Source organism: Salvelinus sp. IW2-2015, linkage group LG16 (genome assembly GCF_002910315.2).
Source record: "Salvelinus sp. IW2-2015 linkage group LG16, ASM291031v2, whole genome shotgun sequence".
Lineage (NCBI taxonomy): Eukaryota > Metazoa > Chordata > Actinopteri > Salmoniformes > Salmonidae > Salvelinus > Salvelinus sp. IW2-2015.
In genome coordinates, this window is record NC_036856.1 from 26,645,857 (window position 1) to 26,671,247 (window position 25,391).

The 25,391-nt window shown below is 47.0% G+C and overlaps 1 protein-coding gene across 4 annotated transcripts in view; it reads left to right on the top strand.

Annotated features, from left to right (window-relative positions):
- Window positions 1-12,711, top strand: part of LOC111975681 (exocyst complex component 1) — a 28,137-nt gene extending 15,426 nt beyond the window's left edge. For 2 of the 4 annotated variants that reach the window (XM_024004182.2, XM_024004183.2), the window contains 12 exons: window positions 36-278; window positions 2,780-2,929; window positions 3,120-3,231; window positions 7,514-7,558; window positions 8,236-8,399; window positions 8,563-8,664; window positions 8,751-8,833; window positions 9,031-9,259; window positions 9,365-9,548; window positions 9,677-9,876; window positions 10,107-10,301; window positions 10,434-12,711. In XM_024004182.2, the coding sequence (XP_023859950.1) occupies window positions 36-278; window positions 2,780-2,929; window positions 3,120-3,231; window positions 7,514-7,558; window positions 8,236-8,399; window positions 8,563-8,664; window positions 8,751-8,833; window positions 9,031-9,259; window positions 9,365-9,548; window positions 9,677-9,876; window positions 10,107-10,301; window positions 10,434-10,586 (1,860 nt within the window). In that variant the 3' untranslated portion in view covers window positions 10,587-12,711. The remainder of the gene's footprint in view (window positions 1-35; window positions 279-2,779; window positions 2,930-3,119; window positions 3,232-7,513; window positions 7,559-8,235; window positions 8,400-8,562; window positions 8,665-8,750; window positions 8,834-9,030; window positions 9,260-9,364; window positions 9,549-9,676; window positions 9,877-10,106; window positions 10,302-10,433) is intronic. The other 2 variants (XM_024004184.2, XM_024004185.2) reach the window with 1 other exon arrangement.
- Window positions 12,712-25,391: the final 12,680 nt, after the last annotated feature.

Here is a 25,391-nt window from a genome sequence, read left to right on the forward strand (position 1 = left end):
GAGATGACGTTGAATGATGAATGCCTGTCTCTCAGAACTACATGGACCTGTCAAAGGGACACATCAGGGCCCTGCAGGAAGGAGACCTTTCCTCCTCCAAAGGCATTGAGGCCTGTATCAATGCCTCTGAGGCTCTACTGCAGTGCATGAACGTGGCACTCAGACCAGGTCATGAGAAACTGATGGCTGTGAAGCAGCAGCAGAACCTGTTCACTGAGCTCAGAGATACCTTTGCCCGGCGCCTCACCAACCACCTCAACAACGTATTCGTCCACCAGGTAATCTACACACCACGGTAACACTTTGCAATGGTCTCAAGATTTTTATTCTGATTTAAATTAAAAACACAGACACCTGAACAGCATTCATGACTAGATACCAGGCATAACAGTGCACTATATATGTGTTTCTTGTTACAGTATTTTAGTCTTTCCTCGTTTTGGCAGGCAGCTCTTTCTGTCCTCCTCATCCACTTCCTGGTTAAGTTCTAACTCCTCTGATCCTCTCTTCCTGTCTCTGTCCTGTTTTCTTCCAGTACTGCTCTGGTCCTCCTATTCTTCACTCTCTGCCTCACTCTAAACCACCCCACTTTGATCTCTCTGCTCTCTGTCCCTGTACTTGTCAGTTCAACCACTTCAGTCACTTCAAAATGACCATCCCTCAGTTCTATAGGTCCTCCTGTATGTCGCTTCCAGTGAGTAGTACCTTCACAGCACCCCCCTTGACACTCCACTCTAAACTATGGCCTTTCTTACTTATCTACACATATGTGTTTTTTTGTTGCAAAAACGCATTAATGACCGTATGGGTTGTGCTGCTCATGACTACATTGCTAACCTTCCTCTTTTATCTCAATGGGTCTAAAAGCCTCGAAGTGCCTCAGACTTTCCTCCTTCATTGAAGGCCTTGGTTCTTCTTGTACTGACTATCAGTGTGCTGTGCTGGGGTGCTAAGTCATTATACCTCTGCCTGTCTGCTCTGCCTGCATGCTTGGTTGCAGCACCAATAGCAAGTAAATAGACTGAGAATGGTAGAATATGAGGAAACCCACTGATATGGGAATTTTAGCAGCAAATGAAACACGTGTTATTGGCAATGAAGTTATTTGATTTTGAATGCTAAGGTGTGGGATATGGACTTAAGAGTAAACTCAGGACCCTGTTTTTCAAAGATAATTTGTAAAAATCCAAATAACTTCACCGATCTTCATTGTAAAGGGTTTAAACACTGTTTCCCATGCTTGTTCAATGAACCATAAATAATTAATGAGCATGCACCTGTGGAATGATCGTTAAGACACTAACAGCTTACAGACGGTAGGCAATTAAGGTCACAGTTATGAAAACTTAGTACACTAAAGAGGGCCTTTCTACTGACTCGGAAAAACACAAAAAAAAAAGATGCCCAGGGTCCCTGCTCATCTGCGTGAACGTGCCTTAGGCATGCTGCAAGGAGGCATGAGTACTGCAGATGTGGCCAGGGCAATAAATTGCAATGTCCGTACTGTGAGACGCCTAAGACAGCACTACAGGGAGACAGGATGGACAGCTGATCGTCCTCGCAGTGGCAGACCATGTGTAACAATACCTGCACAGGATTGGGTACATCCGAACATCACACCTGCGGGACAGGTAGAGGATGGCAACAACAACTGCCCGAGTTACACCAGGAACACACAATCCCTCCATCAGTGCTCAGACTGTCCGCAATAGGCTGAGAGAGGCTGGACTGAGGGCTTGTAGGCCTGTTGTAAGGCATGTCTTCACCAGACATCACCGGCAACAAGGTCGCCTATGGGCACAAACCCACCGTCGCTGGACCAGACAGGACTGGCAAAAAGAGCTTTTCACAGACGAGTCGCGGTTTTGTCTCGCCAGGGGTGATGGTCGGATTCGTGTTTATCGTCGAAGGAATGCGTGTTACACCGAGACCTGTACTCTGGAGCGGGATCGATTTGGAGGTGGAGGGTCCGTCATGGTCTGGGGCGGTGTGTCACAGCATCATCGGACTGAGCTTGTTGTCATTGCAGGCAATCTCAACGCTGTGCGTTACAGGGAAGACATCCTCCTCCCTCATGTGGTACCCTTCCTGCAGGCTCATCCTGACATGACCCTCCAGCATGACAATGCCACCAGCCATTCTGCTCATTCTGTGCGTGATGTCCTGCAAGACAGGAATGTCAGTGTTCTGCCATGGCCAGCGACGAGCCCGGATCTCAATCCCATTGAGCATGTCTGGGACCTGTTGGATCGGAGGGTGAGGGCTAGGGCCATTCCCCCCAGAAATGTCCAGGAACTTGCAGTTGCCTTGGTGGAAGATTGGGGTAACATCTCACAGCAAGAACTGGCAAATCTGGTGCAGTCCATGAGGAGGAGATGCACTGCAGTACTTAATGCAGCTGGTGGCCACACCAGATACTGACTGTTACTTTTGATTTTGACCCCCCCCTTTGTTTAAGGACACATTATTCAATTTCTGTTAGTCACATGTCTGTGGAACTTGTTCAGTTTATGAATCTTGATATGTTCATACAAATATTTACACATGTTAAGTTTGCTGAAAATGAACGCATTTGACAGTGAGAGGATGTTTATTTTTTTGCTGAGTTTATATTAAATGGTTAATCTTCTACTAACACCAGTCCCCAAGATTGCAGGGGATGTCCCTAAATGGTCCAAGAGGGTCAAAATCAGTCTCTCTCTGCCTTTGTGTGAAACTGAGAGTTTGTGTTTCTCTATTTGTCAAGCCCTTGTTAATTCCCTGTGCTGCCTACGTCCAGGGCCATGACCAAAGCTCCGTGCTGTCCCAGCACATGGCAGAGCTGACGCTGCCTAAACACAGCCCCCTACACAGGGACCTGCTACGTTACYCCAAGCTCATGGAGTGGCTGAAGAACACCCAGAGAGAGAAGTACGAAGGCCTGTCCAGGGTGAGTGGCTTTGTCATCATTATTACCACTATCTGGTATCATCAGTACCACTATCAGCTATCATCATTATTATGATCAGCACCACTATTACATCTCTATTTATATCATCATCACCAGCAGCACAACGATAACGTCTTATTGCATTTCATGACAATTAAACAATATATTTGAATTTTCTCTCCATTTTCAGACTTATGTTGATTACATGACCAGATTATATGAACGAGAAATCAAAGATTTTTTTGAGGTGGCGAAGATCAAAATGGCGGGCACAGCCAAGGAGGGGAAGGGAAATAAGTTTGGTAAGACCATGAGTGTTTTTTTTAAATGTGGGATGTGTGTGTGTGATTGTTTGTCTTTTCTTTTCTCTGTGTAGCCTTGTAGTTTTCTGTGTGGTTTGTTTGAGGTGTTTAGCCAATTAGTTGTTGTTTTTCCCTTGGGTTGTTGTGTATGGTTTGTATTTGTGGTGTGTGTACTGTATGTGGTTTGACTTTCAGGTAAGTGTGTGTGTAATTTTCTTCAATATTTGACCAGCATTTTCTGCATGGTTCATTTCAGCAAACATGTACTTACCTGGTCATACTGCCTCCTATTTCGTAGCCTTTCACTGCCTAGGAAATGCTCCTGTGTCATGTCATTGTCCTGCTCAGTGTTGCTAGCTGGTGTTTTGCTCAATGTTATTTCCCTATTTGGCTGCTTACTGTATGAAGCCATGACATAAACCAAAGCCTGATATTATCCGTACTACTTATTCTGACTTCAGAGTATGACTTCACTATTTGAGTGTTTTAAGACCAACTGGAGATCCTAAACATTACAAGAAGAATGAAAACACTAATTTATGTTTTCCTGTAAAGTAAACTGATATACAGTATATTAAAGTAAGGGCTCGAGTCAATCCCTAGCGTGGAAGATCTGCGATGTAGCACGGTTGAAATTTCTATGTCATTTCTGTTTGAGCCGACATATGCAGCGTTTACCGTGAATGCWGTCTCCACGAACGCGGAAACATTGCCTTTAAATGTCAATCACGCTATAACACAAATGTTTTGCAATACGAATTGAATCTGCACTCAATCAATTTACAGTGCCTTGCAAAAGTATTCAGCCCCCTTGGCATTTGTCCTATTTTGTTGCATTACAACCTGTAATTTAAATTGATATTTATTTGGAATTCATGTAATGTACATAAACAAAATAGTCCAAATTTGGTGAAGTGAAAAAAATAAAAATACTRGTTTCAAAAAATTCTAAAATATAAAAAAACGTAAAAGTGGTGCGTGCGTATGTATTCACCCCCTTTGCTATGAAGCCCCTAAATAAGATCTGGTACAACCAATTACCTTCAGAAGTCACATAATTAGTTAAATAAAGTCCACCTGTGTGCAATCTGTGTCACATGATCTGTCACGTGTATATACAGTGGGGAGAACAAGTATTTGATACACTGCCGATTTGCAGGTTTTCCTACTTACAAAGCATGTAGAGGTCTGTCATTTTTTATCATAGGTACAGTGTAGTGTATCATAGTGTATCAAATACTTATTCTCCCCACTGTATACAGTCGTGGCCAAAAGTTTTGAGAATGACACAAATATTAATTTCAACAAAGTTTGCTGCTTCAGTGTCTTTAGATATTTTTGTCAGATGTTACTATGGAATATTGAAGTATAATTACAAGCATTTCATAAGTGTCAAAGGCTTTGATTGACAATTACATGAAGTTAATGCAAAGAGTCAATATTTGCAGTGTTGAAAGACCGTCACAGTTAAGACTTTTTCAAGACCTTTGCAATCCGCCCTGGCATGCTGTCAATTAACTTCTGGGCCACATCCTGACTGATGGCAGCCCATTCTTGCATAATCAATGGTTGGAGTTTGTCAGAATTTGTGGGTTTTTGTTTGTCCACCTGCCTCTTGAGGATTGACCACAAGTTCTCAATGGGATTAAGGTCTGGGGAGTTTCCTGGCCATGGACACAAAATATCAACGTTTTGTTCCCCGAGCCACTTTTGCCTTATGGCAAGGTGCTCCATCATGCTGGAAAAGGCATTGTTCGTCACCAAACTGTTCCTGGATGGTTGGGAGAAGTTGCTCTCGGAGGATGTGTTGGTACCATTCTTTATTCATGGCTGTGTTCTTAGGCAAAATTGTGAGTAAACCCACTCCCTTGGCTGAGAAGCAACCCCACACATGAATGGTCTCAGGATGCTTTACTGTTGGCATGACACAGGACTGATGGTAGCGCTCACCTTGTCTTCTCCGGACAAGCTTTTTTCTGGATGCCCCAAACAATCTGATAGGGGATTCATCAGAGAAAATTACTTTACCCCAGTCCTCAGCAGTCCAATCTCTGTTCCTTTTGCAGAATATCAGTCTGTCCCTGATGTTTTTCCTGGAGAGAAGTGGCTTCTTTGCTGCCCTTCTTGACACCAGGCCATCCTCCAAAAGCAGCTGAATCAACTTTAGGAGACGGTCCTGGCGCTTGCTGGACTTTCTTGGGCGCCCTGAAGCCTTCTTCACAACAATTGAACCGCTCTCCTTGAAGTTCTTGATGATCCGATAAATGGTTGATTTAGGTGCAATCTTACTGGCAGCAATATCCTTGCCTGTGAAGCCCTTTTTGTGCAAAGCAATGATGATGGCACGTGTTTCCTTGCAGGTAACCATGGTTGACAGAGGAAGAACAATGATTCCAAGCACCACCCTCCTTTTTGAAGCTTCCAGTCTGTTCGAACTCAATCAGCAGGACAGAGTGATCTCCAGCCTTGTCCTCGTCAACACTCACACCTGTGTTAACGAGAGAATCACTGACATGATGTCAGCTGGTCTTTTTGTGGCAGGGCTGAAATGCAGTGGAAATGTTTTTGGTGGATTCAGTTCATTTGCATGGCAAAGAGGGACTTTGCAATTCATCTGATCACTCTTCATAACATTCTGGAGTATATGCAAATTGTCATCATACAAACTGAGGCAGCAGACTTTGTGAAAATTAATATTTGTGTCATTCTCAAAACATTTGGCCACGACTGTACACCTGTTCTGAAAGGCCCTAGATTCTGCAACACCACTAAGCAAGGGGCACCACCAAGCAAGCAGCACCATGAAGATCAAGGAGCTCTCCAAACAGGRCAGGGACAAAGTTGTGGAGAAGTAAAGATCAGAGTTGGGTTATAGAAAATATCTGAAACTTTGAACATCCCACAGAGCACCATTATATCCATTATTAAAAAATGGAAAGAAATGGCACCACAACAAACCTGCCAAGAGAGGGCTGCCCACCAAAACTCACAGACCAGGCAAGGAAGGCATTAATCAGAGGCAACAAAGAGACCAAAGATAACTCTGAAGGAGCTGCAAAGCTCCACAGCGGAGATTGGCGTATCTTTCCATAGGACCACTTTAAGCCGCACACTCAACAGAGCTGGGCTTTACGGATGTGTCCAGAAAAAAAGCTATTGCTTAAAGAAAAAAATATCGCCAAAGGCATGTGGGCGACTCCCCAAACATATGGAAGAAGGTACTCTGGTCAGATGAGACTAAAATGTAGCTTTTTGGCCATCAAGGAAAATGTCTGGTGCAAACCCTACACCTCTCATCACCCCGAGAACACCATTCCCACAGTGAAGCATGGCGGTGGCAGCATCATGCTGTGGGGATGTTTTTCATTGGCAAGGACTGGTAAACTGGTCAGAATTGAAGGAAAGATGGGTGGCGCTAAATACAGGGAAATTCTTGAGGGAAACCTGTTTCAGTCTTCCAGAGATCTGCGACTGGGACGGAGGTTCACCTTCCAGCAGGACAATGACCCTAAGCATACTGCTAAAGATACACTTGAGTGATTTAAGGGGAAATATTTAAATGTCTTGGAATGGCATAGTCAAAGCCCAGACGTCAATCCAAATGAGAATCTGTGGTATGACTTAAAGATTGCTGCACAACAGCGGAACCCATCCAACTTGAAGGAGCTGGAGCAGTTTTGCCTTGAAGAATGGGCAGAAATCCCAGTGGATAGATTTGCCAAGCTTATAGAGACATACCCCAAGAGACTTGCAGCTGTAATTGCTGAAAAAGGTGACTCTACAAAGTACTGACTTTGGGGGGTGAATAGTTATGCACGCTCAAGTTTTCAGTTTTTTTGTCTTATTTCTTGTTTGTTTCACACCAAAAAATATTTTGCATCTTCAAAGTGGTAGAGATGTTGTGTAAATCAAATGATACAAACCCCCAACAAAATCCATTTTAATCCAGGTTGTAAGGCAACAAAATAGGAAATATGCCAAGGGGGTGAATACTTTCGCAAGCCACTGTATTTATATTTCAATGCTCTGAAAAACAACCTTTTCATTTAAAGAGCTTTGGTTTGGTAGGAGTACAAGGCTCTGCTGTCCAAATTCAGAATTTCAGTTTTTTCTTCTATAGAACAAAATGAACAAAATGTTTGTTTTCCAAAAGGATGTCTTCAGGGCAATTACAGATTTTGTAGCGCATGTCAGTCTGTTACCTTTGACCTCTTAACGTGCTGCATGTCATGAGCCTAACATGTCTCTGTCTCTGATGCCTGCCGTTCTAACCGTTCGCCAGCCACGCTTCCGCGGAAAGAGAGTGCTCTCAAACAGGAAACGGAAAGTAAGTATCCCATGTGGGTCACGCAGTCCCACATCTGTAACCTGCCCACACCACTACCCACCTAGTCTCCCCACTACTATGTCCCTGAAACTGCAGCACAGCCAGAACCCCCTTCCCCCTGCTTAGAACCCTCCTCCCCTACAGACTTCTTCTGCCTAGAGTACACCCAACCTTCCATTTATAGAGCACATAAATTAACATCTATCAGACAAATACAATAAGCATGTACATTCTGTATTTGTGGCATAGGATACTACTCATTCACAATACAAAAGGATACATTGGGGTCAACATATCCAGCAAGTTTCTCTGACAATGAATGTCCAACATCCATAATAAGATGAATTTGAACTCTTACAAATGGTCTTTATTACCAAGCACGCATTTAAATGTTTCATATTTTCTTCTCTCTCAATTGTCTTCAGCTGTTCATGTTATGTGTAATTACTGCTAAACAAACATGTTTTAAAGATGCATATTCACATGTGCTTTGTGGCACACTTTTTCAGATGCCACAAAGTTATTTATTTTCAACAGCACAGTTGCTCTGCTTTGAAAATAAGTCAATGTGAATGCAGCTTTGGTCTCAGGGGCTATAGATAGGGCAGTGTTCCAGAGACTAGTATTTATCCTGTGGTTTGAACATGTTTTCAACTGTTACCTTTCTCGTGCCCCAGGCCTGCATGGCAGCTCCGGGAAGCTTACAGGCTCCACCTCCAGTCTGAATAAGCTGGCAGTGCAGGGCTCCAGCAGCAGGCGCTCCCAGTCCTCCTCACTGCTGGACATGGGAAACATGTCTGCCTCAGACCTGGATGTGGCCGACAGGACCAAGTTTGACAAGGTGATAGTCACTGAGAGGACCATAGCCACCATACTACAGTCTTTATCGTGCAGATACTACCTGTGGGTTTTTGTTAATCTCTTTCTCATTTTAGATGAGTAATTTGTTTTGTGTGTTTTTTATTTATATTGATCAATTGATTTAGGTGTCTCTCTCTTTGTAGATCTTTGAGCAGGTTCTTAGTGAGCTGGAGCCTCTCTGTCTAGCAGAACAAGACTTCATCAGCAAGTTCTTCAAGCTACAGCAGCACCCCACCCTGGCTCAGGTAAATTACATGCTAATCTGACTGGCTGAGTGTTTGCAAGTGAGATTATGAACAACTTTCGATTAACCACAGTTTTTTTCTATCAGGGAGAAGTGGAGGAATCGGATGGGGGGGTGCCCTCCAGACAGCCACCTCCAGGGGAGTACAGACACTTCATATCATCGACTGAGTGAGTAGCTAGCTTCTCATTTCTTACTGACATTTACTGTATGCTCTTAATGTCCATCAATAGTACTAGGGGCACTAAACATGCAACAAATATGACAAATCCATATGTCATCTTTCATGGTCCACCTCTCTGCTATCGTCTTCACTTTTCCCATATTCTCTTTCTTTCTGTCTTATCACTTATCTGGGCCTCCTCAGGAAGGACATGGTGCGGTTGATGATGAACAAGGTCTTCCAGAGCATTGAGACAGAACTTAACAGCCTCATCGCTCTGGGAGACAAGATTGACAGCTTCCACTCCCTGTACATGTTGGTGAAGATGAGTCATCATGTGTGGACGGCAGAGAATGTGGACCCCGCCTCCTACCTCAGCACCACCCTCGGCAACGTGCTGGTCACCGTCAAAAGGAACTTTGACAAGTGCATTGTGAGTAGCGCTCACGTCAACAGTTGTTAAAGGAATCTGTTGATCTGTGTATCTAGTGCTGTTAGACTATTAGCTGTGTGTGAACCAGTTCTTTTTCCGTCTCAGTCGGGTCAGATCAGACAGATGGAGGAGGTTAAGATCTCTAAGAAGAGCAAGGTGGGCATCCTGCCCTTTGTCGCTGGGTTTGAGGAGTTTGCTGAGCTGGCTGAAACCATCTTCCGTAATGCAGAGCGCAGAGGAGATCTGGACAAGGCATATGTCAAACTCATCAGAGCTGTCTTCATGAATGGTGGGCCTAATATTTGCTCATGATTTGGTGGACAAGTTAAATAGAGTCATGTGGTTGGCTTCTAATCTGTGTGATGGTTGGGAAGCAGTGCTCTGATTGGTGTTGGTCTTGCTGTGGGGTGTTTCCAGTGGAGAAAGTGGCCAATGAGAGTCAGAAGACGCCCTGTGACGTGGTGATGATGGAGAACTTCCACCACATCTTCTCCACACTGTCCCACCTTAAGATCTCCTGCCTGGAGACAGAGAGGCGAGAGTCCAAACACAAATACACAGACCACCTGCAGTCCTATGTCATCAACTCCCTGGGACAGCCCCTAGAGAAACTCAATGTGAGAGAGAGGGTTTATACTTGGCAATGTTAAAGTGTTGTGAGGGAGTGCGCCATGGGTGTAGAAACTGAATTGAATTTGTTTCATGTTTGTATTTAATCTATACATTGTATGATAAATATAACTCATTAGAACTATCAGATATTTCAGACATACTCAAAACGTATGTGAAACATATAGAATCAAACAATACACACAGCTAATCAGTTATGCCCCTCTATGCTTTGCAGCACTTCTTTGAGGGAGTGGAGGCACGTGTGGCCCAGGGCGTACGTGAGGATGAGGTGAGCTACCAGCTGGCGTTCAACAAACAGGAGCTGCGTAAAGTGATCAAGGAGTACCCCGGCAAGGAGGTAAAGAAGGGACTGGACAACCTGTACAAGAAGGTGGACAAGCATCTATGTGAGGAGGAGAGCCTGCTACAGGTGACAGACAATCTAGCAGTTTATAATACAAATATTCTGTTCAGTTTAACAGCTGGTAATGTAAATGTGTTGTAATGGTTGATCCAAGTTCTTTGTACAACAGTTGAATGAATTCCCCATTTTCTCCACTAGGTGGTGTGGCATTCCATGCAGGATGAGTTCATCCGTCAGTACAAGCACTTTGAAGGCTTGATTGGCCGTTGCTACCCTGGGTCTGGAATTACCATGGAGTTTACCATTGGAGACATGTTGGAGTACTTCTCAAGCATTGCACAATCACATTAGTTGTGTGTGTGTACTGAACAAAAATATAAATGCAACAATTTCAAAGACTTTACTGAGTTAGTTCATATTAGGAAATCATTCAATTTAAATAAATAAATTAGGCCCTAATCTATGGATTCCATATGACTGGGAATACAAATATGCATCTGTTGGTTAGATACCTTTAATWAAAAAAAGTAGGGGCGTAGATCAGAAAARCAGTCTGGTGTGACAACCATGTGTCTCATGCAGCGCGACACACCTCCTGTGCATAGAGTTGATCAGGTTGTTGATTGTGGCCTGTGGAAGGTTGTCCAACTCCTCTTCAATTGCTGTGCGAAGTTGCTGGAACACGCTGTCGTAGACGTTGATCCAGAGCATCCCAAACATGCTCAATGGGTGACATGTCTGGTGAGTATTCAGGCCATGGAAGAACTGGGACATTTTCAGCTTCCAGGAATTCTGTACAGAGGAGCAACATGGGGCTGTGCATTATCATGCTGAAACATGAGGTGATGGCGGCGGATGAATGGCACGACCATGCGCCTCAGGATCTTGTCACGATATCTCTGCATTGATATTGCCATCGATAAAATGCAATTGTGTTCGTTGTACGTAGCTTATGCCTACCCATACCATAAACCCACCGCCACCATGGGGCACTCTGTTCACAACGTTGACATCAGCAAACTGCTCTTCCACACCGCTGCCATCTGCCGGGATTAATCTGGAGAGCACACTTCTCCAGCGTGCCAATGGCCATCAAAGGTGAGCATTTGCCCACTGAAGTTGGTTACAACACCTAACTATAGTCAGGTTAAGACCCTGGTGAGGACAACGAGCATGCATATGGTACCACAGGTGAAGAAGCCGGATGTGGAGGTCCTGGGCTGGTGTCGTTACACGTGGTTTGGGAAGCCAGTTGGACGTACTGCAAAATGCTTTAAAACAATGTTGGAGGTGGCTTATGGTAGAAAAATTAACATTCAATTTCTTGCAACAGCTCTAGTGGACAGTCCTGCAGTCAGCATGCAAATTGCACACTCCCTCAACTTGAGACATCTGTGGCATTGTGTTGTGTGACAAAACTGCACATTTAAAAGTGGCCTTATTGTCCTCAAGCACAAGGTATGTAATGATCATGCTGTTTAAACAGCTTCTTGATATGCTACACCTGTCAGCTGGATGGATTATCTTGGCAAAGGAGAAATGCTCACTAACGGGGATGTAAACAAATGTGTGCACTTTAGAGAAGTAAGCTTTTTATGCATATGGAAKATTTCTGGGATCTTTTATTTCAGCTCATGAAACATAGGAACAGCCCTTTACATGTTGCATTTATATGTTTGTTCGGTATAACATTACACATGCTCTTTATTGCGTCATAGCGCCTCACACAAAATAAATATTATTTACTGGAATCAATCCGGCATTGCTGTGTGTGGCCAATATAAAGTAGATTGAATGAAACTGATTTAACTGCACAATGAAATTGTCAGGAAGGGAATGAATGAATGAACACTTGTTAAAAGGTAGTGTGTGTGGGCACGTCTGTCAGGTAGCCTAGTGGCTAAGAGCATTGGGCCAGTAACTGAAAGGTTGCTGGTTCAAATCCCAGAGCCAACTAGGAGAAAAAACTGCCGATGTCCCTTGAGCAAGGCACTTTAATTGTGCCTGTAAGTCGCTCTGGATAAGTGTTTACTAAATGACTAAAGTGTCTGTGTGTGTTCATATTTGCACATACAATAATGTTACTGATTTCTCATTAAATTGTAATTGTGTGATTTTTCTTCCTTTTGTTATAACACTAATACACCTATACACAACAAACTCTTCAAAATGAATAGGTTAAAATGTTGGCTTGTATGTCACTGCTCAAAAAATCTTAAACCATTTGTGATCACTGATGTCTTTAACTTTGTAGAGAGTCACAGAATATCAGTCATCTACTGGAATCTTCATCCCAAATGTGACTTTCAACAGAATGCCATATTGCCTAAAACATTTATTTTTTATGTCCATTTTTTAAACTTTTATTTTATACTTGATGATACTACTACAGCTTATGAATAATATAGACAGTCACAGTTGTCCTTGTCTTGTTTTGCACGCTTTGTACAAAATAATAAAATGCAGTACTACAGGATATTTCTTAACGTATCTCTTTATTAGCTAGCTATAACTGGCATGTTCACATATCGCCAACCAGGATCAAATTGACCATGACCTAACCATTTGGGTGGTCTTAACCAATCATAGCACAGTATGATATGGTGGTAAAATGCATCCAATTACAATTCAGTATGTTTACACATATGAATATTACATTCCCCTTCTTTTAAAACAAAAGAAAAATGTTTACATATTCTAAGCGTTTCATTTGAATACGTGCTCTGTAGTTTGAACTCAAGTTAAGTAACCATTTATATTGCATACTATACCAACTGAATCAACATAGACTCTGAAACAATAATCCAACATACTGTTACTTTTCAAACAAGGGATTCTCAGCAACTCAGCTTTCACTGTAGAAATAACATCTTAACATTTCAAACAAATACAATACCAAAGCATTTCAAGTGAACTTTCAATAACAAGTTTACAGTCTGGAACTCTTAGGGCAGCGATCCGCCTACACCCTTTGACATTTCACAGGTCTAGGACAGCTCTGGGCTTGACCTCTCTTCCTGACCTTGTGCGATATGATGCTGAGCATGCTTCTGTGTCAGTCAACAGTTCTTGTGGTGTTGCAGGTAAGTATGGTGTATGTTGTGCTGTGTGTGTGTTTAGTCCATCACGTTCTCTTTCAGGGGAACAGTTCATCATCAGTGTGTTGTTCTTTTGTGTTCAATAGGTGACGACAATTGCGGCGGTACACCGCTCCTTCTGCGGTGCGGACGTGATATGAACGTTCAGTGTCAGCTGGCTGGATGACGACTGCTGGCTTCCAGAGGCCATGCTCTTGGATTCTAACTGACTCTCCGTCGATCAGTGGTCTAGCTGACCTGTCGTAGTAACGCTTTTGTTGTTGTCTCTGTGCACGTTTTCCATGCATTTCCTTGTAGCTGACGACCTCAGGTTGCAGCTGCTGGTTGGTGTTGGGATGGATTGAGCGAAGTCTGCGGCTCATCAACAGCTGGGCTGGTGATTTGAAGTTGTCAACTGGAGTGTTGCGGTATTCAAGGAGACTGAGGTAGGGGTCTCTCGTCTGCTTTTGCTTTATCCATGAGTGATTTAGCAATCTGCACTGATTTTCCAGCAATGCCATTACTTTGAGGGTAATGCGGACTTGTGGTGACATGTGTGACCTGCCAGGGTCGGTCTGGAATACAGTGAGGTAACATTGGCTCTTTGGTGTTTGAGGGGCGTCGTTCAAGACATATGGCGCATTTACCAACATTGTCCTCTATTTGTTTGCACATTCCGGGCCAAAACAAAATGTCCCGTGCTCTCTGTTTGCACTTTTCCATGCCCATGTGTCCAGCATGGATCTTTGTCAAAATCTCTTCTCTGAGACTGGTAGGAATAATGATTTTCTCTCCTTTGAAAATTATTCCGTTGATCTGTGATAGTTCATCACGATGGTTCCAGAATTCTGAGACGCTCTGAGGGCATTTTCTCCTCTCCTCAGGCCATCCATCCTGTATGACTTTCCTCAGCTGTGCGAGTTGTGAGTCCTTTTCTGTTTCTGCTTGGATCTCCTTCAGTTTTGTGTCACTAACTGGTAAGTTGCTGTACACAGTGTGCACTTGCATGGCCATGCCTTCACTGAGGCCGCTGTCCTTATAGGTAAGAAACTTCCTGGAGAGTGTGTCTGCAACAGGGATGTCTTTGCCTGGACGGTGAGTGATCTGTGAAGTCGTATTCTTGTAGTTGAAGGATCATTCTCTGTAGCCTTGGCGGGGCTGCGGCTAGTGGTTTCCTCATAATTGACTCAAGGGGCTTGTGGTCGGATTCCACAATGACTTGTCGTCCATATARGTACTGATGGAAACGTTTACATCCGAACAGAATGGCGTAMAGCTCCTTTTCYATTTGAGCGTAGTTGATTTCACAGTCTGTGAGAGATTTGGAAGAGTAGCCGATGGGCTTTCCTTCTTGCAGTAGCACTGCACCTAGTCCATACTTTGACGCGTCCACTTGGAGTCTGAGCTCTTTGTCGGGGTCGTAGTAGGCAAGGATTGGTCCTGGTTCTCTCGTGATCAAGTCTTTCACATTCTGGAAAGCAATGTCGTGTTGCTTGTCCCAGAGAAACTCACTGGACTGCTTTAGCAGTTGACGCAGGGGTGCATTAGCATTGGAGAGGCTGGGTGCGAACTTGGCTAAGTAGTTGACCATGCCAAGCACTGTTTCCAGCTCTGCATGGTTCTTTGGTGGCTCCATTTCTTTTATGGCTGAGATCTTCTGTGGATCTGGCTTGATTCCAGTCGTTGTAAGAAGATGTCCGAAGTAGCTGACCTCTGTAGCGCCGACTGTGTTCTTCTCGGGGTTGAGCCGGACTCCTCTCTCACGGGACCTTTGCAGCATCGCGTGGAGGTTTCGGACGTGCTCCTCTTTGGTTTGACCATAGACAAGAATGTCGTCCACAATTGCCACAACTCCGTCGAGGCCTTCGTACACTTCGTCGATCTTTCGCTGAAACTCGTCTTGGGCTGAGATAATCCCAAAAGGCAGGCGACGGAACCTGTAGCGTCCAAACGGTGTGTTGAATGTTGTGAGCTTAGATGACTCTTCTGTGAGCTTGATAGCCCAGTAGCCTGATCTAGCGTCCATGACACTGAAGTAGTGTGCTCCCGCTAGCTTGTGTGTGATGCCATCTAGCGTCGGTAAAGGATAATGGGGGCGTTTGATAGCCTTGTTCAAGTCTCTTGGGTCGAGACATACTCTGAGCTTGCCTGTGCGTGGTTTCTCCACCACCACTAAGGCGTTTACCCAGTCAGTTGGTTCTGTAACTTTGGTGACTATGTCAGATTGCTCCATGCTCTCCAACTCTTTCTTCAGACGGGAGAGCAAGGGGAATCTTTCTCGGTGGGTAGACCACAGGGATTGCGTCTGGGTCAAGGTGAACATTCTCCTGTGAATAATCCTATTCCTGTAAAAACATCAGCAAACTCCTCCAGTACATTGTRTGTCTCTACTGGTGCTGTCACTGATAAAACTAGCTTGATGAGGTCCATGTCTAAACATGCTTTAAGACCTAGCACTGCAGGTGCTCTAGTGTCAACAACATAAAAGTCCAACATCATGTCACTTTCCTTGTATTTGCATTTGAAAGTGCATGTGCCTTTTACTGGGAGCTGTTCACCACCATAACCAGTCAGTCTGCGCGTGTTGGGCTGGAGCGCGCACTCAGATGTCAAGCTGCGGTACTTATTCAGAGGAATAATGTTTACTTGTGCACCAGTGTCTAGTTTGAACTTTAGCTTTGTGCCTTGTGTTCCTATCTCAATGTCAGCAAAGGCTTGCTCTGTCTCTGATATTTAACTTTTCTGTGTCACTGAATCAATAAACAGTTCATCAGCGTTTGACTCTTTGATTGACATTTCATCTTCACTCACTATGTGTACTGTTTTTCCACGGTAAGCTCTGCACACTTTTGCAAAGTGATTCCATTTTCCACATTTAGTACACTGTTTGCCTTTAGCTGGGCAATTTCCTTGTTCGCCATGCACTTTGTATCCACAATATCCACATGTTTTGGGGCATTTTGAGTCTGTGTCGCTCTGTTTTGTAGTTGTCTCTCTCCGTTCTAAAACGGGCTCTCTGCGCACCGGAGGTGTGCTTTGATGTCTGCCTGACTGCGRGCACTGCTTGTTCACGTGATGCGCTCGTGCTGCCGTGCGAAATGGTTTTCATCTGAGCCAGTGCTAGCTGGTGAGATCTGGCTATGTCGATAGCTTTGTCCAGCGTTACCTCAGACCCAACATTCAAAAGTTTCTCTCTCACTCGCGGTGAGTGTATTCCAAATACAATACGGTCCCTGACCATCTCATCCTTGTTTGCATAATCACAGTCTTTCACAAGCAGACGCAGTTCTGTCACAAACTGTTCAAAAGACTTGCTAGCTCCCTGTACTTTCTCATGGAATTTGTAGCTAGCGAAAATCGTATTGGTCTTCGGCACAACATATGCTTCAAAACGATCGTAGTATGTTTTCAGTACCTTTGATTCAGCCTCGGTAAGTGTCCATGTGTTGTAAATATCTCTCCCTTTTTCACCGATCCAGAGGAGCAAGTAGCTGCATTTTCCCTCTTCTCCTCTGTCCTTCAGAGGACCCGTGAACATTAGCTCCACATGCTGTTTGAACTTACGCCATGCATCGGGTAAGTTTGTAGACTCCCAGTCCATTGGAGGTGAAGGAACTCCAGAAAAATCCATATTTTAAGACCTTTTACTCTCTTGTACGCTTTGTACAAAATAATAACATGCAGTACTACAGGATATTTCTTAACGTAGCTCTTTATTAGCTAGCTATAACTGGCATGTTCACGTATCGCCAACCAGGATCAAACTGACCATGACCTAACCATTTGGGTGGTCTTAACCAATCATAGCACAGTATGATATGGCGGTAAAATGCATCCAATTACAATTCAGTATGTTTACACATATGAATATTACGTCCTCTTTTGTAAAGGGGATAAGGACAGATTAGATTTGGCATTAGCCCTGAGCTCATTCACGTTCTAAAATAAGAGTTTACAATTTGTTGGAGCTTTTCACTGGCGCAGGTTCGGGGGTCCGTGCTATCTGTACTTGGGACGTCCCTAACCCATTGAAGTTAACATAATGGTAAAATGTCGTGTTAGTGTTAAGGCAGGGACGTCCCAATGATACTGTAGCGACCCGCACAGACAGCTGTGTGTTATGTGTTAGGCTAGGAGGTGGTTGTGTTGTACTGACCAGTACCCGGTGTTCGCGGGGTCCGACATGTCAATCAACCTGCTATCTGCCAATCACGGGAATGCCTGGAATGTTCTGATGCCGGGCATCCTGGTGGTTGCGGAGTGGCGTGGAGGGGGTTGGGCAGGGGGGTGGAGCATTGGAAGTTAAGACCAGGTTCAGCCTTTGTTCTCTCTCTCTTACGTCTGGGCTTCACAAGAGAAGGTCACGATTGGCTTGTGGGTTATCTGTCATCTATTTGGCGTGTGCTACGGCCCAAACAGTAGCCTGTGTAAAGTTGGTTTAATAAACCGTCAATTCGCAAACTCAAGCCTCTGTCTGGACAATTGTTCATTTATGATCTAGTCAGGTCATTACATTGGTGTCAGAAGTAAAAACGTTGATACAAGTTAGCCAGCTAGCTAGCTGACTTATGTGGCTAGCTACCGTAGGTGAGAACGGGGATTGAAAATGCTTCGAGGGAATCCGAAAGTGAAGGTGGAGGTAGGGGACGATTATGGCCAAGGAGGTGTGTGTGAATGGACGTCGGGGGTTCTGTCTGAGGAGATCGCCAGGGCGTCGGAGCGCAGAGGCCGCTTGAGGGAGGACGTTAGAGCGATGGCGGCTGAAGCGGGCATGAGTGCTTCGTCGACTGTATTTCGCGCGGATTCTGGTGGGCGGACCGAAGTGGTGACGTCGACGCGGCGTGACGAGGAATCTGGGGCTCAGGATGTAAACAAACATGGCGGCGCCCAGTTCCCGGCTGCGTCCGTATCTGTTAAGACCCGAAGTATTCCGGTAAGGCGATTGGGAAGCTTTTCATGCTCAGTTTGAACTGTTAGCTCATTTTAGGGGGTGGTCGGATGAAGAAAGGGCACTGCAGTTGGCTTTATGCCTCACGGATGAAGCTCTGGCCTGTTTGATATTGATTAGCCCCGAGGACAGGCATGATTATGGTGCTTTAGTGGGAGCACTGAGGAGGCGCTATGGACAGTGTGTACAGCCCGGGCTACTGCGCTCCGAACTGAGTAATAGACGCAGGCAGCCTGGAGAGCCTCTACGGGTGCTAGCTAATGACATTGAGAGCCTCTCTCGGCGGGCATATGCTCACATGCCCCCTCCGTGCAGAGCGAGCTAGCACGGGACCAGTTCATACAGGCGCTCTCACCTACGGAGCTGCGCATACAGACCCAGCTGGCTCATCCTGAGTCATTGCAGACAGCCTTGGAGATGGCTTTGGAGAGGGAGCTGGTGTGGGCTGGGGCTTCAGCTGGGGCTTTGGTGGGGTGGCAGGGAGACACACCCTCTGTGCGAGCTGGGGGGAGGCAGGCACGCGAGGAGGTCCGGAAATGAGCCTGCTTGGTGGCGAAATGCACAAACTCATTCGTGCTGTGTCGCTACAGGCGGCACGAAACACACGCCCTGGTCCCAGGGTCTGCTGGGGTTGTGGCCAGCCAGGCCATCTGCGCGGAAATTGCCCGCTTGTCCCCCAGAGCTCAGGGAAACGGCTCGGGGTCCGCATAGACCGGGTAGTGCGGACCCCTGGCTTTCTATCCCAACCACCATCATCTTCAGAGGAGCCCACCGGCACAGGAGCGAGAGCAAGGGCTACACTCCCCAGAGCAGACGAGGGCAGGAGTGGGTGTGAGACGCGCCTGTGTGTGGGTGATGCCGACCTGTGGTGGGGGGCGTGGTGGCTGGGTCAGCGCGTCACTGTGATTGCTGGAGTGAACTGGCTCAGCATACGGCTGGTGAGGCCAGATATTGTGCAGGTTGGACTCAGTGTGAGCCTACAACTGTGCAGCTCCGCACAGTCACAGGTGAGCTGGCACCCATGAAAGGGAAGGGAATAATGACTCTGACAGTAGGGGGCAGGACTGTGCGTCATCTGTGTGGGTGGCGGCTGTGCAGGACCCTTGTATCCTGGGGTTGGACTTTCTTAAGAGCACAGGCTGCCAGTTAGACCTAAATAGGGGCACACTGAGCTTCCAGGGAGGGACGGAAGTCACCATGGCCCCCCTAATGTCACATTCACTCAACCACAAAACCCTTTACTCCAACAGTTAAAGCAGCAGAGACTCATGGCTGCGCCCCCTCCCCCACAGCTGTGTGTGACTTTTCCCCAGTCCCCTGTCACCTACGGCGGTGTGTTACATTCCCCAGCTACCTCCATGACACAGCCCTCTGTGAGCCCGGGCCGCACCCCCCCAGCCCAGCTACCCCAGATGGAGAGGAGAGGACACTGTCTGCAGTGAGGGAGTATGGGGGAGGAACTGTGTTGTCTTGACCCCGAGCAGCAGGAACGGTTGTGGCAGTTGCTGTTTGAATTCAGAGACAGCTTTGCGTTGAGTGAGGAAGAGTGGTTCAGACTCATCTGGTGCAGCATGAGATCGACACAGGTGATGCTCGACCATCAAGATGCGTCCCGCCGTATCCCGCTGGCACGCCAGGAGGCGGCAGACAAGGCTGTGTTGGAGATGCAGCGGGCAGACTTCATTGAGCCCTCAGACAGCCCCTGGGCGGCGCAGTCGTCATGGTTCCGAAGAAGGGGGGCAAGCTGAGTTCTGTGCGGACTACAGGCGGCTGAATGAGGTAACCAGGAAGGACTCAAAGCCCATACCACGTATCGATGAGTCGCTGGACCTGGTTAGGGGTCTCCTGGTTCTCCTCACTAGACCTCCGCAGTGGCTACTGGCAGGTGCCCCTCTCCCCAGAGCCAGAGCCAAAACTGCGTTCCCACTAACAGAGGACACTGGCAGTTCAAGGTCCTGTGCTTTGGCCTGTGCAACGCTCCAGCTACTTTTGAGCGTTTGATGGACAGGGTGCTGGATGGCATCCCCGACAGCAGTGTCTGGTATACCTCGATGACATCCTGGCCCATGGCAGCTCCTTCCAGTCAGCCTGGGGCCGCTACGGCGTGTGCTGGGAGGGTGGCTGCCGCAGGTCTGAAGCTCCACCCCGAGAAGTGCCACTTCATGAGGAGAGAGGTGTCCTTCTTGGGCCAGAGTGGGAAGGAGGGGATCAGCACCATGGAGGACAAGGTAGGGCTGTCAGAGACTGGCCCACCCCCACCGACCAGCGTCAGCTGAAGAGCTTCCTGGGCCTGGCCTCGTACTACAGGAGGTTTGTACGGGGCTTCTCAAGCGTTGCTGCTCCACTGGACGCCTGCTGCCGAAGGACAAGGCTTTCACTTGGACAGTGGAGTGTGAGGAGGCGTTCAAAACCCTCAAACGTGCACTGATCGAGGCCCCGTGCTCGCCCCCCCTGACCTCACCTTGCCCTTTATCCTGGACACAGACACAGAGCAATGTGAGCATGGGTGGGGTGCTGGCCCAGGTGGGGCCAGAGGGGGAGAGAGTGGTGGCGTACTTCAGCAAAACATTTGACAAACATGAGCGCGCTACTGTGTCACCCGGCGGGAGCTCTTGGCTGTTGTGGCTTCCGTCAAACACTTCAAGTACTACCTGGGTGGCCTGCCCTTTACTGTAAGGACTGACCACTCTGCTCTCCAGTGGCTCATGTCTTTCAGAGAGCCAGAGGGGCAGTGGCACGCTGGTTGAGGAGCTTCAGCCGTATGACTTCACGGTGGTGCACAGGGCAGGGGCACGCCACTCCAACGCCGACGCCATGTCCCGTCGGCCCTGTACTGCAGACGGCTGCCGCCACTGTGAACGGAGAGAGGGACGGGAGAGGAGCTGCGGGCAGAGGAGGGTGTCCTGTGCCACAGTGTGTCGGGCGAGCGGGCCTGTCTGCTGTGAGCTGCAGACTGTCGACGTGGCTGAATGGCGGCAGCAGCAGGGACGGGACACAGACCTACAGCCAGTGCTACAGTGGGTAGAGGCGCAGGTGAGGCCACCATGGGAAGAGGTGACAGCGCTTCTCATCGCGACCAAAGGGTTGTGGTCGAAGTTTGAGAGACTGCGGCTGGCTGATGGCGTGCTACAGCGGGCATGGAAGAGTCAGCTACGGGAGAGGAGAGGTGGCAGGTGTGGTCCAAAAGCATTGCGGGAGGCTGTGCTCCAGAGTACTCATGGGGGGGTGGGGACTGGACACTTTGGGGTCACAAAAACACTGCGCCGTCTCCGTCAGGGCTTCTACTGGGGGCAGCACAAGAGGGATGTGGAGGACTTTTGTCGCCGCTGTGACAACTGCACAGCGAGAAAGGGCCCCCAGGCCGCTCTCATGCTCAGCTCCAACAGTTCCAGTGGGGGCTCCCATGGAGAGGGTGGGAGTGGATGTAGTTGGGCCGTTCCCCACCACAGACAGTGGAAACCGCTGGGACTATTTCACAAAATGGCCCGAGGCCTATGCTCTGCCTGACCAGGAGGCAGAGACCATCGTCGACGCCCTGACAGCGGGGATGTTCAGCAGGTTTGGAGCTGCAGAGTCATCCACAGCGCCAAGGCAGAAACTTTGAGTCCCGTGTGTTCGCCACCATGTGTGAGAGGCTGGGTATGCACAAGACCCGCACTACTCCTCTCCATCCTCAAAGTGATGGCCTTGTGGACGCCTCCAACAAAACGCTTGGACAGCAGCTGGCCATCGTCTCTTCCAAACACCAGCGTGACTGGGACAAGCACCTGCCTATGGTCCTCATGGCATGCCGCTCCGCTGTCCAAGACTCCACCTCCTGCACGCCTGCCTCCTCATGCTGGGGAGAGATCCGCACCCCTGCGGAGATGGCGTTTGGTCGGCCCCTGGATAGCCCTCATGTTCCTCCGGGGCCGGAGTATGCCCGGAGACTCCAGGACCGCCTGGAGACAGCCCACACCTTCGCCAGAGAGCAGCTGGTGAATGCAGGTGTGAGGCAGAAAAGGAACTATGACGTGCACACCGGGAAGGCACTTTGTGGCTGGGAGCTGGTCTGGGTCTACAGCCCCAATGGAAAAAAGCAGATGCCCCAAGTTGGACAGTCACTGGGTGGGCACCTGCAGTGTCCTGGAGAGGGTAGGGGAGGTTGTGTACCGGGTGCAGCTTCCTCCCAGGGGGAAAGGTGGCACTGCACCGGGACGGTTAGCCCATACAGAGGGGCCTCTTCTCCCAAACCCAGGAACCCCCACAATTCCCCTCTCTGGCAATGACATTCTCCAGGCACCCACCCTCAGGTGCCGCAAACAAGGCTCCAGACAGCCCACTCCCCTGTCTCCCCCCTGTGTCACCGGCGTGGTTCCCAGAGCCACGGACTGTATTACCCGTTCCCGCTCGCTTGTCCCCCATATCCCTGCCTTCATCCCCTGGTTCCCAGAGGGGCACTCTGCGACCATCACGGCCACGCAGGCAAAGGAGACCTCCGGGTCGCTTCAGAGACTTTGTTTGTTCCCTCGGGGACGAGGGACTTTGTGGTGGGGGGGCTGTGTAGCGACCCGCACAGACAGCTGTGTGTTATGTGTTAGGCTAGGAGGTGGTTGTGTTGTACTGACCAGTACCCGGTGTTCGCAGGGTCCGACATGTCAATCAACCTGCTATCTGCCAATCACGGGAATGCCTGGAATGTTCTGATGCCGGGCATCCTGGTGGTTGGCGGAGTGGCGTGGAGGGGGGTTGGGCAGGGGGGTGGAGCATTGGAAGTTAAGACCAGGTTCAGCCTTTGTTCTCTCTCTCTTACGTCTGGGCTTCACAAGAGAAGGTCACGATTGGCTTGTGGGTTATCTGTCATCTATTTGGCGTGTGCTACGGCCCAAACAGTAGCCTGTGTAAAGTTGGTTTAATAAACCGTCAATTCGCAAACTCAAGCCTCTGTCTGGACAATTGTTCATTTATGATCTAGTCAGGTCATTACAATACTATAAAGTACTGACCAATGTTCACGTGGCTCGTTTCCATGGATAAAGTAAAGAGAAGTGGGCTGTGTGTGCTTCGGCGCCATTTTCAAACTACTTTACCGTGGACAAAGTCAAACAAAAAGCTAGTTCAGGTCAGGACGAGTCGAATGAGATCTTTGCATTCATGAAAAATCCATGTACTGACCACAAAAGAGACCACCATCGCAAACCCCTTAAAGGCATTCCACATACGCGAAAGAGTCTCAGTCTTGTGCAATCTATTCAGCCTTGTTGGTTCGACAACTTTCTATAGCTACAGTCATGTCAAGAATCACAGGCTGACGAGCTAACGCTAGCTATCTAACAGTAGCTAACCGTGCCGTGGATTTCAGACTACAGTAAAACTTACTAGTTAAAGTTTACTGGTGTTGATAAAACGTTTACTGGAGACAGGAGATCAAGTTGAGACATAGGACGAGGTGGATAATTGTATAATAAGACAGTTTATTCACAGGTAATGATATCTTTGAAATCGTGCAGCACGGCCCCTTCTGTCTGACTCGTATGGAATCGTCGGAAAAGTGACCTCTAAACAATTTGTGCTGGTTATATATGCAACAAGTAAAGTAGGTTGATCTTGTAGTCTGGCCTTCCGATTGGTCGATCTGGGTCGTGGGTAGTCCTGTCCGGGCCTGATGTCGACGTTCCATTGGCTCTTAACWCAGTTCTTTGTCTTAGTCTCAACCTCGAACAGAATGCATGTGCGCTTGTTTTAACAGGGGCCTGTTCATGGGGGAGGGGAGTGTGTGTGGGTCTGTGGTTATTATAGGGGTACGAAGTGTGGGGGTATAATGGGGGATGGGTGCATGTTGTGCCAAGTATAGCTTGTGTTGAGAAGTTGTTAAAACAAGTTGTCAGTATCTATTACAATTTCTTACACTGGCAAGAATATATAGCTATTATGATGTTATATAGCTAGACTGTGTCAGTGAAATCCTGTTTTCCCTGTTGCCTCGACTTTACCTGGCCTGAACAAGCTAACTTATCTAGCCATGCTACAGTAGCTAGCACCAGCTTGACAGGTTGTAACTACTTGCTCTGGTCCAATAGAAGGCCATTTCATTGACTGTCAGTGCATTAACAGCCCATATTGGGCTAAACCAATAGTATTGGGTGTTTTATTGCAGGCTAGCTATCTAGTCAATAAACAATAGTCAGCTAACAAACTAGTTATAACCACAGATATATATATATATATATATATATATATATATATATACAGTACCAGTCAAAAGTTTGGACACATCTGCTCATTCATTATAGAATAATAGTGAAGACATCAAAACTATGAAATAACACATATGGAATCATGTAACGTAAACTCGTACATCGCCTTGGTCCGTACAATTGCCCTTATTTTAGCGCCCCAAAAACGTAATACTTCCAGATCAACTGTAATGTCAACACCATTGTAAAGCACAATTTCTCCCCTTTCCAACAGAATCAATTACATGACCTAAACGCTGCCCGTTTCGGCATAATTCAAGCAGGCAATGAGCCCCGTCGGGTCTTTTTAAAAATGGCGGGTGGGGAAGCGAAACTAATGCGTTATAGTGAGAAGGAGAGATGTTGTGTGGAAAAAWATATATAATTCACTCGATCTGTCCAACTTATCACCTTATCGCCTCTAAAATGTAAATAAAACACTATAAAGAGTTTATATAATGTGTCATTACATACATATTTGAAGGTTTGTGTCAAATTTTAATCGGGTTTTTAGGGCGGTGCTAAAGTGATCTTAGAAGTAAACAGCGGCTTTGAGAATGATGATCGCATGCAATGATGACGCAAAAAAATGACTAGGTATGCCCCCTTACCCCCGTCACTGTCCATTTCTTGTTTTTAAACGATGAGAGAAGTGCTTCACCTGGTGGAGAGAGATTGTAAGACAGAAATAGTTGCTTTATGCGTGCTGTACTTTGTGACATGACACGTCACGATGTAACGGAGGGTCCGTTTTATCAACTTTTCTCCAATACAATAGAGCCATTACCATGTCGATCAACGCTTGAATAGAAACCTAGTTCACACCCCCGATTTTGAAGTCAACACAGTCCCATTAGTTTTCTTTGTAGCCTCGTTTGAATGTTGCGGTTGCGCACATTTGTACGGAATGGGGTGA